At 34.8% G+C, this 13,670-nt stretch overlaps 1 protein-coding gene across 6 annotated transcripts in view; it reads left to right on the top strand.

Moving 5' to 3' along the window:
* CEP192 (centrosomal protein 192) overlaps positions 1–13,670 on the top strand; it is a 178,204-nt gene that overhangs the window by 13,285 nt on the left and 151,249 nt on the right. For all 6 annotated transcript variants that reach the window (XR_005027146.2, XR_008998291.1, XM_036897239.2 and 3 more), the window contains exons 4-9: positions 1,405–1,580; positions 4,068–4,117; positions 6,359–6,479; positions 8,040–8,188; positions 9,308–9,452; positions 9,908–10,035. Coding sequence is in view for 4 of the 6 variants with exons in the window: in XM_036897239.2 (XP_036753134.2) it covers positions 1,405–1,580; positions 4,068–4,117; positions 6,359–6,479; positions 8,040–8,188; positions 9,308–9,452; positions 9,908–10,035 (769 nt within the window). In the remaining 2 variants the exon portion in view is untranslated. The remainder of the gene's footprint in view (positions 1–1,404; positions 1,581–4,067; positions 4,118–6,358; positions 6,480–8,039; positions 8,189–9,307; positions 9,453–9,907; positions 10,036–13,670) is intronic.

Raw genomic sequence — 13,670 nt, 5'->3', positions numbered from 1 at the left:
AATGTTTTCATTTTCTTTGGGTAAATATTTGTAAGTGGAGTTGCTGGATCACATGGTAGTTCTATTTTTAATTTTTTGAAGAACTTCGATACTGTTTTCCATAGTAGCTCCATCACTTTACATTTCCACCAGCAGTGCATGAGGGTTCCCTTTTCTCCACATTCTTACCAGCACTTGTTATTTCACATCTTTTTGGTAATAGTTATTCTAACAGGTGTGAAGTGATATCTTATTGTGGTTTTGATTTGTTTTTCTTTGATGGTTAGCGATATTGAGCATCTTTTCATGTGTCTGTTGGCCATCTGTGTGTCATCTTTGGAAAACTGTCTGTTTGGATCTTTTGGCCATTTTTTAATCAGATCTTTTTTTGCTATTGAGTTGTACGACTTCTTTACGTATTTTGACTATTAACTCCTTATCAGTTTTATGATTTACAGATATCTTCTTCCATTCAGTAGGCTGCATTTTTGTTTTGTTGATGGTCTCCTTTGCTGTTCACCCCCACCCCTTTTTCCTTCTGTCTTTCCTACATGACTTTATATTCACTTAGAGCCTTTCTACCTACTCCTGCCCCTCTTTTACTCAGCTTCTATTTTATTGAGGTGAAAATTTCCTGTATCTACCTGTGAATGATAAAGGCTTTCTATGTTATTACAGCCTTGTAAAGAGACAGAACTGGGAGGTAAATTAGATTTGGGAGTTCTCAGGCACAAAGGGTTAGGACTGGAATATATAGAGGGGCTGTTTTATTTTCATCCATTTTGGTTGGATTTAAATTTGGCCCTAGGTACCAGCTTGTCACATGATGGGTTTACTGCATTTAGAGGCTTTTTCTTGAAGTTCTACCGTACCCCTCTTCTTGCTCATGAAATGGCTGTGGTGAGCTGCAATGGACCCCAGAGCTTTTGTAGTAGGTGGGGAGGAAAATTGCTTTTAAGGAAGAACATTTTCATTCATATGTTAAACAACAGTGGTAGATAGAAAAATGGGGACAATAACGGTAGCAGGTGCTAAAGGTAAAGCTTTCAAGCATTTAGTAATTCAGAGAATTAGCTGTTTGGCAAATATACCAGTATCCTTTAGGTCTATCTTGTTGATAAAATAAGGAATACTTATTTGGGAAAGAAAAATAACTTGTTTTTATCACTTCAGATGCAGAGTAGCAATATAATTCTATATTTGGTTTTGGTGGATTGTACATCATTGGACCCCAAATAATGGTGCAGTCCCAGGACACCCACAGTGTTACCATTTCTAGTTTCTGGCTATTCCCAAAAATGTTTCTTTTCCCTGTATCCATTTTTTCCTTTTTGAGAGATGAAATACACAGCTGATCAATGGATATTTTGTAGATTTACCCAAGGTAACCAATATTTCATCATTTTTCTGTTTCCTAATAAAAAGTTCTATCTCTAAGAAAAAGAACTATATAGAAAGTCAACATTTGTCAGATGCTGTCCTCAAAGAGTCAGCTTTTCAAAGTGATGTAGCAAGAACAGAACAGGAGGAAGCAAAAACTGCAAAATCCCTTCAGAGCCAAGAGCCTTTTGATAGGATTTTACCACTGGAACAAGTACAAGGTACTGAACCATTAGAAATTATTTCTTAATGTATGTATTTTAATCTTTTATTTCTCTTTGAACTGGTATTTATCTTAAGCTATAGTCAGTAAACGGAAAATGCTTTGGTTTGGCATTTAATACTTACCTATTAATATGTTTATAATACTGCTTTTATAGGTAAAAGTCTCTTATTAATCTCTTAATTGTCTTTACTGATTAAGCTGAAATCACCTTTCCTTTGGAAACCATGTTGTCTGATGGCCACAGCACACTTTATGTCCAAGATGAGATTGTTTCTAATACATCTTTCACATTTCCCCCACCGATTAATTTGTTTCTTATCAGCAGTCATTTTTATTCCTGAACTTGTTTTTATATAAATTGGTGAATTATAAATTCCAAAAGAAATTGCTTTTAAGAAAACCAAGTTGAACACTTTGGAGTCATTTATCAAATTACATCTGGGAAATAAACAATAAAAATGGGGAAATTGTAAAATTAATAAATTTACAGGCTTCTGCTTTCAGATTGCTTTTAAGTACTCTTGTATTTCCTTTAAAGAAGTCAAAACTAGAAATTGAAAACTGTATTCATAGGCTTAAGTAGCAACATAAGCTGTGGTTCAGTACTTAGAAGGCCTTGTGTGAGCCCATATTATAAGATTGAGAAAGAATTTACATTTATAAGTTTAAGTTAAAAACTTTAAGGGGTATTTGTATTTGTCTTGATGAAGGATGTTAAATATGTATGAAAGTAGAGAGAAATAGTGTTAACTCCTCACTTGCAAGGAATAAAAGAAAAAATAAATTAGAATTCAGAATTGAAAATTTGTGCTTCAAAGACTCTGTCAAGTCAGTGAAAAGGCAACCTAAAGATGGGAGAAAATATTTGCAAATCATATATATGATAAGGAACTAGCATCCAGAATGTATAAAGAAGTCTTAAAACTTAAAAAGACAATCCAGTAATGTAAATGGACAAAGGATTTCAAGACATTTCTCTAAAGAAGTTCTACAAATGGACAATAAACACATGAAAAGATGCTTAACATCTTCAATCATCAGAGAAATGCAAATCAAAACCAAGAGATGCCACTTCACACCTTCTAGAATAGCTATAATCAAAAGGTGAAAAATAGCAAGTGTTGATGAGGATGTGGAGAAATTGAAACCCTCATTCATTGCTGGTGGGGATGTAAAATGGTGCAGCTGCGGTGGAAAACAGTTTGGTCTTCAGAATGTCAAACAGTTACCATATGACCCAGCAATTTCAGTTCTAGGTGTATACCCAAGAGAAGTGAAATCATGTGTTCACACAACAACTTGCACATGAATGTCTATACCATTAGTCACAATAGCCAAAAAGTAGAAACAACTGAAATCTGCATCAACTGATGATTGGATAAACAAAATGTAGTATGGCTATACAATTGGCCGTACTACTATTCAGCCAAAAAAAAAGAGTGGAGTATTGATCTGTACCTTAAAAACGCTGTGCTAAATAAAAGCAGCAGACAGACACTAAAGGCCACATCTATCTGATTTACAGTTATCTATAGGTAAATCTATAGATACAGAATAGGCAAATCCATAAAGACAGAAGTAGATTAGTGTCTGCTATAGGACGTGGGAAAGGGGAGAATGGGGAATGACTGCTAATGGGTACAGTGTTTCTGGAATGATGAAAGTATTGTGGAATTAAAGAGTGATAATGGTTGTACAACCACTGAATTGTACACTTTAAAAGCTTGATTTAATGGTATGTAAATTTTATATCAGTTAAAAAAAACCTCCCCATGTATCTATCCCACAGTTTCAGTTAGAATAAGATTTTGTTGTATTTTCTTCATCTCTTTATTTATATTTTTGTTACTTTTTTTTCTGATATTTTAAAATTCCAGTATCATTTTAAACTACGTATTTTAGTATGCATCTCTAAAAATAGGGACACTTTCTTAATGACAACAGTGCTTTTAACACTGCGAACAAACTTAACAACTCTTTCATTAATATAAAGCACTCTAATTAATATTCAATTTAGTTTGCTTGAATTGGGGTCCAGGGAAGGTTATGTTATGATACAGTATATTTCTTGTGTCTTTGAAGTCAGTATCTTACTGAGAAAAGCTAAATCAGTCACCCTGTAGATTGTCCCACTATTTGGATTTGTCTGTCTGCTTACTCATGGTGTCATTTTTCTTGTTCTCTCTTCCCCATGCCCTCTATAAAGCAGAAGTTAGCTTTAAAGGCTTGATCAGATTCATATTCATATTTTGTTGGCATGTGTATAGTTTTTCACACTTCACATCCTAACGTTTTTTTAATTTAACTGACTTATTATAGGTTTTTATATGATCATTTTAAAATGCCTTATTCCATTTAAAGGGAAAATGTTTAATTCATTAATTAGGAATTTCTAACATTCGTTAATTTGCTATTTTTAAGTGCTTTAGGTATTTAGTTGATAAAATAACTGTCTCTCAGTTTGTGTTTTTGTTTTAAACAGACTCACCTATTGATTTTTGTTTACCATCATTGATGAATAATAAGAACAAGGTAATCTTTTACATGTCAATTTCTAGAGTGTTATTAGGTGATGAAAATTCCTATTTCATTAATTTAAGTGGAAAGTAACACTAATATTAGAAGTTATTTGTAAATAGCAGAAGTCTTACTGCTTCAAGGGAGTAGGAATTTGAGAATAGGGCTGGTCCAGGGGCTGTGTGCTCCAGGACCATCAGGACTGTCTCCACCTCACTGTGTGCTGGCAGTCTCTAGAATGTTGGCTCCATGAAGGAAAGGGTTTCTCTTTGTTTTTATTGTATCCTGAGTGCTTGGAACATAGTTGGCACTCAATAATTTGTTGAATAACAGGGAGGCTATTTTCATTTGTAGGCAATCCAAGCTTACACTTGTTTAACATTTGTAATAAAAAAAAAAGCATGATCTTTCTTTGATGGTAAATTAATTTTTTTAAAAAAAGACAACTCTAATGAACTCACTTGGGTCTTATGTCCTGCTCTGAGTAAGTCACTGTGTCCAGGTATGCATTGGGATAAAACACTGATTATGATCCTGGACCTTATGTATACTTCTAAGTGTGTGTATACACACATACATGTGCATTTGTGTACAGATATGCCTCAGTAGAGGAATGTGACTGAACTCCACTCGGACCACATGAAGTAAAAAGAGATGGGCTCCTCAAAGGCAGGGGTGCTGAGCAAATAGACATGAACAGTGAACTGGGATTGCAGACCTCTAGTCTTGTGTTTTTGAGTTGGTTATAAAATATAAACTCCTAATAATTATAAAAGGGGAATGTAATTTTTTTTTCTTCCATAATAATTTTTAAGAATATTTTTGTAAAGTGATTATGAAAGGGCCTAAAGATTTATTTCCTTAGGCTGGGGTTGGCAAACTGTAGCTCATTGTCCATATCCAGTCTGCTGCCTGTGTTTGTAAAGTTTTACTGGAACACAGCCGTGCCTGTGTCTGTATTGTTTATGGCTACTTTTGTGCTACAACAGCTAAATTGAGAAGTTGTGACAGAGACTATATAGCTAGCAAAACCTGAAATATTTACTATCTGGCCATTTACAGAAAATGTTTATCAACTTCTCTATAAGCATGATGAAACCATTCATAACCTTCAAGTGTAAGGGATGCTTACCTCAAGTATAAGTCAGAAAGCATGATTTCTTGAACATTTAGAAAAAAATGGTTTTTAAAGAGAGAGAACATAACATTTCCCATGGTAGATAATTAATTTTCTTAGGATGGTTGAAAAATTGGTTTCCTAAAAGAATTAGAAATCATTGATAATAAAAGAGAGGAACTGTAAAACTTGAAAGCAGCAAAGCAAGTGTACAAACATGAGGTACCTGATAAGAAGGAGATAAAGTGGGGGCAGGAGAGAAATAAATCCATTAGAAAACCTTGACTCAGTGGGAGGGGGTGCCAAGGCTGCATTTGACTGTGGACCCACCTTTGACTGTCCTGAAAGCCAAGGCAGTGAAGGAGGCATGTTTTTGTAGGTCTCATTGTCTAAACAGTATGGGTTACACTACTTAATCACAGTAGAGACGTTTTCCAAGGTCCTTAGTTTCATTGGCCCATGTATGGCACCAAGCATGGCAGAGTGCGTGCAGTTTCCAATAGCACATGTGACTAAAAAGGCAGAGAGATGTTTTACATATTCTTTCTCACACAGATTTTTCCCTAATTTTTAATTAAAATTTTCAAAAAATAAGAGCTTATATCCTACAACAGTAGTAGCCCATGGTGCCCCAAAGGCTTCAATTTTTGTGAGCATAATACAGCACCATCCTCTGTAAGTGTAACTGCATTGAGAGCCCATGTTTTTAACTTAAAAATTAGTATGCTTTTTGAAATCTAATTCTTAGGTACTATCTGATAAATACTTAATATGATTATGAAATAAAGCCCACACTTAGAAGGGAATGTTTCATTTTATTCTGAGCCTTGAGTGTCCTAATACACAACTGAATTTGTGTCTGGGCTCAAATTTATTTGTGTATTAGTATACTCACTATATTACTAGATCCTCTGAGTATGTTCATGTAATTTGAGACCTTAAATTTTAAGGATGTCTTATTGGGTGGGTCTAGGGAGGGAGGTGGCATGGGAGCAAGAATGAAGTTAATACATATCAAACAACTAGCCCTTCTTTGCCTAAATTGTGAATATCGAGCACGGCGGTCCTTTTTTCAGCCTTGTTTTATGGTCTTCAAAGCAGTGAGTGTGTTCCTCTTTCTCTCATTTTATTTCATACAGATTGTCATTCCTGATGCTGTAAAACATTTTGAAGATAAGAATCCAAACGATGACTTAAGCCATACTAGTTTATTAGAAAATGAGAAACTTATGTCACTGACGAGCTTGGAAGACTCTTCTGGTATGTAAAGTACCTCATGTTTTCCTGGTCCTTACCTTGCTGCTCTGCATCTTTCTACTCCTCTGTTGCAATGGTTGATACACCAGCTTTTTGGGTGTTTTTTTTTTTTTTTTTTTTTTCCTCCTCCTTTACCTCCTACTCAGCAGCACTCAAATGGCCCCTCTGTTAAGCGATTGGATTTCTAAAACTTGTTTCAGTTTGTCAGTCCAGATATGATTTATGTTCATCCCTCAGTTTAATATCATCAAGGTACAAAGGAGTCACCTTAGGTGCCACTCAGTGTAACGCATTGTGTTAAGAAATAGGGGTTGCAATGAAATATTTAGCCTCTGCTCTCTAAAAGACCTGCCAAGTGAGAAAAGCAACATACAGCCGAACTCCAACTATATTAAGCCTATCTCAGTAGTACAAATTGTGCAGGAATCATAGGAGGGGGACAAGTTAATTTTGATTGAGGAAGATATCTGACGCTTTATTGAAAGAGGATGCGACTTTTCCTCCTTCTTGAAAAGGCCCTATGGTAGCTCTTAACAGATATGGGAAGAGAAGTACATTTCAGGAAGGGGGGAACAGCTTCAGTAAAGGCCCTAAAATAGGGGCATACAGACTGTTTTGGGGCTATTGCCAGTGGTTTTGTGTGGCAGGTTTACCGCACCTGTAGGAGGCTGAATAGGGGAGTAAATCCAGAAAAGTAGGCAGGGACCAAGTGCATGGCTTTGAAGACCTGATGAGCTGAGTGGGATAAATAGAAACTACAAATTCAGGGCAGATTTTGCTGCCAAAGTATTTAGATATTTTTGGATTATTGAATTGTAGATAGGGAATTGTTGACCTGAATTTGTAGAGATCTTTGTTTTAGTAGGCTAGATTCTTCAAGGCCAAATAGCTTAAGTCAAAGGCTATGAGCATGTTTAAGGCTCCTATTGATTGTAAGACTATCCTTTAGAAAGGCGGTAGCAAGTTAACAATACCATTAGTTTTAGCTTGCCCTTGCCAGGCTGAGTGTTAGAACATTGAAAACCACTGCTAGTGTTTCTTTATTTGTTTATTTGCAACTTTTTGGTTTTGATGGAAGCTGAGTATTTTTGAAACATATCAGTGTTCAATTTGTTGTTTATTTTTTCCTTAATTCCTTCTTCCTCAAGCTCATATATTTGTTTAATGTTTCGTTTTTATACTTAACCATTAATTTACCTAGAATTTATTTTTACTTTTCCTATGATAGGCTAATCTAAACTTTTTTAATAGTTACTGATTTGCCACACCATTTTCTGAATAATCTGCCCTTTTCCCACTGCTCTCAGATTCACATTTATTATATTCTAACTTTTGATACACGCTAGGATTTGTTTTTTGTGCTGACAAAGGTTAAATACTCAGTTTGTATTAAAATGTTCATAGTGATTTTATAGACTGAAATTATAATAGTTTTCTCACATCAAATGTTAAAATCATATAGATCATTGACCCATATGTTTTATCAGCCTTTTTGATTAAAAATTGTTTATAGTTTGGTAACTACATAAAACCTGTCCTATTTTTTCCCCATTTTACCATTAGATGATGATATCGATGATGATGAGTTTTATGATGATCATTTAGAGGCTTATTTTGAGCAACTGGCTATTCCAGGAATGATATATGAAGACGTAGAAGGACAGGAACATCCAGAAAAAGAATTTAAGTTACCTACAAATGATCCTTGTCAGGTGTGTTCCGATCTTTATTGAAAGAAATTTGACATTAGAAAATTATTGCTAGTCTCATTGGATATTGGCATAAATTTAGTTTTTGGTTTTCTTTGAACTCTCTTTTTTCCAGATACAAGCGGATGAGAAATACCTTTCCTGTCTTTTCCTGCTTCTTACCTTTCTGTCACCTACAGAAAAATTAAAGAACAATAGCATGAACATCTATATATCCCTCATTCAGATTAACCAGTTGTTAACATTTTGCGGTCTTTGCATTTTCTTTGTTCCTCCATAAGTACATTTTTCCTGAATCATTTGAAAGTAAGTCATAGAGACATTTCACCCCAGTATTTCAGCATTTATCTACTGAGAATAAGGACATTTTCCTATATAATCACAGTTCTATTAGCTAACTTTGGTATAGTAATTTAAATCACTATACAGTCCATATTTACATTTATCCAGTTGTCTCCAAAATGTCCTTTATTTTTATTGTTTTTGATCCAGAGTTTAATCAAGGATAACACTTGCATTTGATTGTCATGTGTCTTTATTTTCTTTCAATTTGGAGTAGTTCTTTCATGTCATTAGGCTTTATAAAATCTAGGCCCGTTTTGTAAAATGATCCATAAACTAGATATCTCTGATTACTTTTTCCTTTCTGGTTAGATTAAACTTCTGGGTGAGAATTCAGAATCTCTTTCTCATTAAGTAAATTAAGATTAAACATAGGTGAATACTTTCCATTGAAAGTTGTATACTTCCCATTGCATCATGTCAGTGGACATACGTGTCTGTCCTGTTGGTATTTCTGCGTTTGATAATCTTGGTTAATGTGGTATCAGCAAGGCGTCTCCTTGTGAAGGTGCCTTCTTTCTCCCTTTGCTGTCAATAAGTAATCTGTGGGCTGAACATCCTGTTCCCTGACCTTTTACAAACTGGTTTTAGTATCATTGCTGAGGCCTCCCAGAAACAATTATTACATTGGTGGTTACAATGGTGATTTTTTCCAATTCCTCCTATATTAATTACCTGGCATCCTTCTGTGAAAAAGACATTTTCTGCTCCCCATGTTTCCCTACTAAAAATGTTTGTTTTTAATTTAAAAAATAATAAAGCGAATAATTCTTTCAACAGGCAAATGAGAACAGTATTTTAAGCTGTAAATTTCAATCAGAGGATAGTAGTTCTCTGATTTCCAATGGCTCACAGTCTTTGGGAAGTTCTGAAATGAGCCACAAAGAGTCTGAGGAAGGCCGTGTTGTTTGTCTACCTGGGACCAGTAAGTATTGAAAAATGACTCTTTTGTTTCAGTTCTGTTTGAATTGCTTTTTTAAAACAAAAAAATAATTTCTTTAGTATGATTTAGCATCATTACCCCTTCTATCCTCTCTAAAATCTCTAGACAATCTAGAACTTTGCAAAAGAGCTTTTAATAATGTCTGAGTACATTGGTGTTGTTAAAAATACTGTACCTTATATTTCTTGCATTGTGTATTACATATGATGGTGTTCTATTCATACATTTGAGATTTAGAAATGAATTCCCTGTATGTTAGCAGTTTGTCTCCTTTACTTTGCCTCTTACTGGTGTTTATTTTCTCTAGTATGCAAATTGCTATATTTGTCAGATGAATGCTAAGTATTAAGTTTACATAAAATAATTTGAATGGCAAGAAGCAGTTATAATATACTGAAACTGACATTGCACCATAAATTTTTTTTCTAATTTTTCAGGTAATTCTTTAGGTACTAGAGGTAGTAGAAGGCATGTAGATGGGGTGTTTTCCTCTAGTACTTGGAGAATTGACAAAGAGAAACAAAGAGCAGAAAACTCAAAGAGCATTGTTCCACACCAAGACAGAGTAAGTTTATATGCATTCTTTAAAAATATTCTGTGAAAATTATAAACACTCTTGGTACAGTCTCACTATTTTTCAACCAACAATTTTTGTCTTCTGAAAAATAAACAAGTATTTTAAGAAATCCCTACTGATAATATTTCTATGTGTATGTTTTTATCTTTGATATCACTAAGGTCATATTAAATATACATTGTATACATATGCTTAAATTTAAATATTCAATGGCTTACTGTCATTTATATTATTCATTTGAAAAAGTCTTTAGCTTAGTGTTGAAATACAAAAAGCAAATTAATCACCTTTAACCTTGCTTAAGCATGTTTTTCTTCAATTCTTCTCTGTTAATGTTAATTGTTCCCCATTACTTCTGTGCTTAAAACTTGGTAGTCATTTCTGTCTCTTAACCAACTCTTTATCCCCTTTTTAAAAGTAAAATATGTCTCAGGATTGTATGATGATTTTAATTTAGGAGGAGTATCTGTGCTTGTACAGGGAGAGACGGTTGTATCCTTACAGTAATTCTTCGTATTAAACCAGCAAGTTATGATGGAACTGTTATGGGACTGTGTATTAGATTTATTCTTTCCTGTTTACTTCCTCTACCCCTACTCAAGCTCATGGTGCTTACTTCCACATGTCTGATTTGTTGCCTCATCTACAGTATTTTTACCATTCCATTATATTTGTCAACACCAGGTTAACCTTGTTACAGTGGTGCAATAGTCTCCATGTCTCTGTATTTCAAATTAAGAATCCTTAAACTGCTTTATAATCTGGCCCCATGTTAATCTGTCTTTCTCTTGTTTATTTCTCCTACAAATCACTGTTCTTACTTTTTTCTTTCCCTAGTCCAGATTATAATCTTTCCAGTTTTAGGTCAAGTCCTTGGTTATTTTTCAGTAACCCCTGACTAGATTAATTTGTCTGAATTTCTATTACAGTGATTTTATTCTACCTTATAAAATATTATATATAGGAATATTTTCCTCATCCAGAAGTTGCCTATTCAGCAGCTTCAAAAATTTGTTACTCCTTAGAGGAACCAGTTATGTACAAATATAGTACAAATTCCCTTCCCTCAGGTAAGCAGAACAGGTGTTCAGAGTGGATGGGTTTGTCCTCCTTAGGACAGTGCTGTGGATGCTTAGTCATATGTATAATAGTTATCTGACAATATGGACTGATACTTCTCATATATTAACAGGGTCCAGCCTCAGCTAATTAGAGATAACCAATCAAGAAAGAAAAGGGAGACAGCATCTGTTAATCATTTTGACTTTATCAAAATGTAATAGTTGATAAATTTTTTAAAATTGTGTTGCAGTCTGTTTTAAATTGATTGTGTTGTGGTCTGTTTCCCCTTTTAATTCTGTTAGTATTTGTTTCATATATTTAGGTGCTCCTGTGTTGAGTGCATAGATATTTATAATGGTTATATCCTCTTGTTGGATTGATGCCTTTATCATGTAATGTCCTTCTTTGTCTCTTGTTACTTTCTCTGTTTTGAAATGTATTTTGTCTGACATAAATTATCATTGATATGCAATCTTATGATGGTTTCACATAAACAATGCAGTGGTTTCAACATTCACCCATATTATCAAGTCCTAAACCCTCCATTGCGCTGACAATATAGTGAGACATTACAGAGTCAGCAGTTGTCTTCTCTATGCTGTACTTCCATCCCTGTCACCTGACCTACCTATATTCTGAATGCGAATTATAGTGCCACTTACTCCCCCTCTTCCTCCCCACCCCCTCCCCACCCACGCTCCCCAACCCCTCCCCTTTCATAACCACTAGTCCTTTCTCAGTGTCTGTGAGTCTACTGCTATTTTGTTCCTTCTGTTTTGCTTTCTTTTTATACTCCACAAATGAGTGAAATCATTTGGTATTTGTCTTTCTCCTCCTGGCTTATTTCACTGAGCATAGTACCCTCTAGATCCTTCCATATTGTTGCAAATGGCAGAATTTGTTTTCTTTTTATGGCTTAATAATATCCCATTGTGTCTATGTACCACATCTTCTTTGTCCATTCATCTACGGATGGGCACTTTGGTTGCTTCCATGACCTGCTGTGTACTTTCCTCTCAGAATTGCCTTCGCTGAATCCCACAGGTTTTGGGCTGTTGAGTTTTTGTTTTCATTTGTCTGCATGTATTGCTTGATCTTTCTTTTAATTTGATCACCGATCCATTGATTATTTAGGAGCATGTTGTTAAGCCTCCATGTGTTTGTGGGCTTTTTTGCTTTCTTTGTGTAATTTATTCCTAGTTTCATACCTTTATGGTCTGAGAAGCTGGTTGGTACAATTTCAGTCTTTTTAAATTTATTGAGGCTCTTTTTGTGGCCTAGTATGTTATCTATTCTAGAAAATGTTCCAAGTACACTTGAGAAGAATGTGTACCCTGCTGCTTTTGGGTGGAATGTTCTGTATATATCTGTTAGGTCCATCTGTTCTAATGTATTGTTCAGTGCCTTTGCTTCCTTACTTATTTTCTGTCTGGCTGTTCTGCCTATTGGTGTGAATGGGGTGTTAAAGTCTCCTAAAATGATTGTGTTGCGGTCTGTTTCCACTTTTAATTCTGTTAGTATTTGTTTCACATATGTAGGTGATCCTGTGTTGGGTGCATAGATATTTATAATAGTTATATTCTCTTTTTGGACTGATGCCTTTATCATTATGTAATGTTCTTCTTTGTCTCTTGTTACTTTCTCTTTTTTGTAATCTATTTTGTCTAGACAAGTACTGCAACTCCTGCTTTTTTCTCCCTTTTAGTTGCATGTAATATCTTTTCCCATCCCTTCACCTTTAGTCTGTGTATGTCTTTGAGTTTGAGGTGAGTCTCTTGTAGGCAGCCTATAGGCGGGTCTTGTTTTTTTATCCATTCATTAATTGTGTCTTTTGATTGGTGCATTCAGATCATTTACATTTAGGGTGATTATCAATAGATATGTGCTTATTGCCATTGCAGCCTTTAGATTCGTGGTTACCATAGGTTCAATGGTACTTTCTTACTATCTAACAGTCTAATTTAACTCACATAGTATGCAATTACAAACACAATCTAAAGATTTTTTTTCCTCCTTTTTCTTCCTCCTCCATTTGTTATATATTAGGTATCATATTCTGTATTCTTCGTCTATCCTTTGATTGACTTTGGGAGTAGTTGATTTGATTTTGCATCCACTTAGTAATTAGTTGTTCTACTTTCCTTACTGTGGTTTTATTTCCTCTTGTGACAGCTATTTAGCCTTAGGAACACTTCCATCTATAGCAGTCCTTCCAAAATACACTGTAGAGGTGGTTTGTGGGAGGTCAATTCTCTCAGTTTTTGCTTACCTGAAAATTGTTTAATCCCTCCTTCAAATTTAAATGATAATCTTGCCAGGTAGAGTATCCTTGGTTCTAGGCCCTTCTGCTTCTTTGCATTTAATATATCCTGCCACTCCCTTCTGGCCTGTAAGGTTTCTGCTGAGAAGTCTGATGATAGCCTTATGGGTTTTTCTTTGTAGGTGATCTTTTTTCTCTCTCTGGCTGCTTCTAATACTCTGTCTTTATCCTTGATCTTTGCCATTTTAATTATTATGTCTTGGTGTTGTCTTCCTTGGGTCTCTTGTCTTGGGAGATCTGT

Source organism: Manis pentadactyla, chromosome 6 (genome assembly GCF_030020395.1).
Source record: "Manis pentadactyla isolate mManPen7 chromosome 6, mManPen7.hap1, whole genome shotgun sequence".
Lineage (NCBI taxonomy): Eukaryota > Metazoa > Chordata > Mammalia > Pholidota > Manidae > Manis > Manis pentadactyla.
The sequence above is the reverse complement of the archived record's forward strand: the minus strand, read 5'-3'. Positions and strand labels throughout refer to the sequence as shown.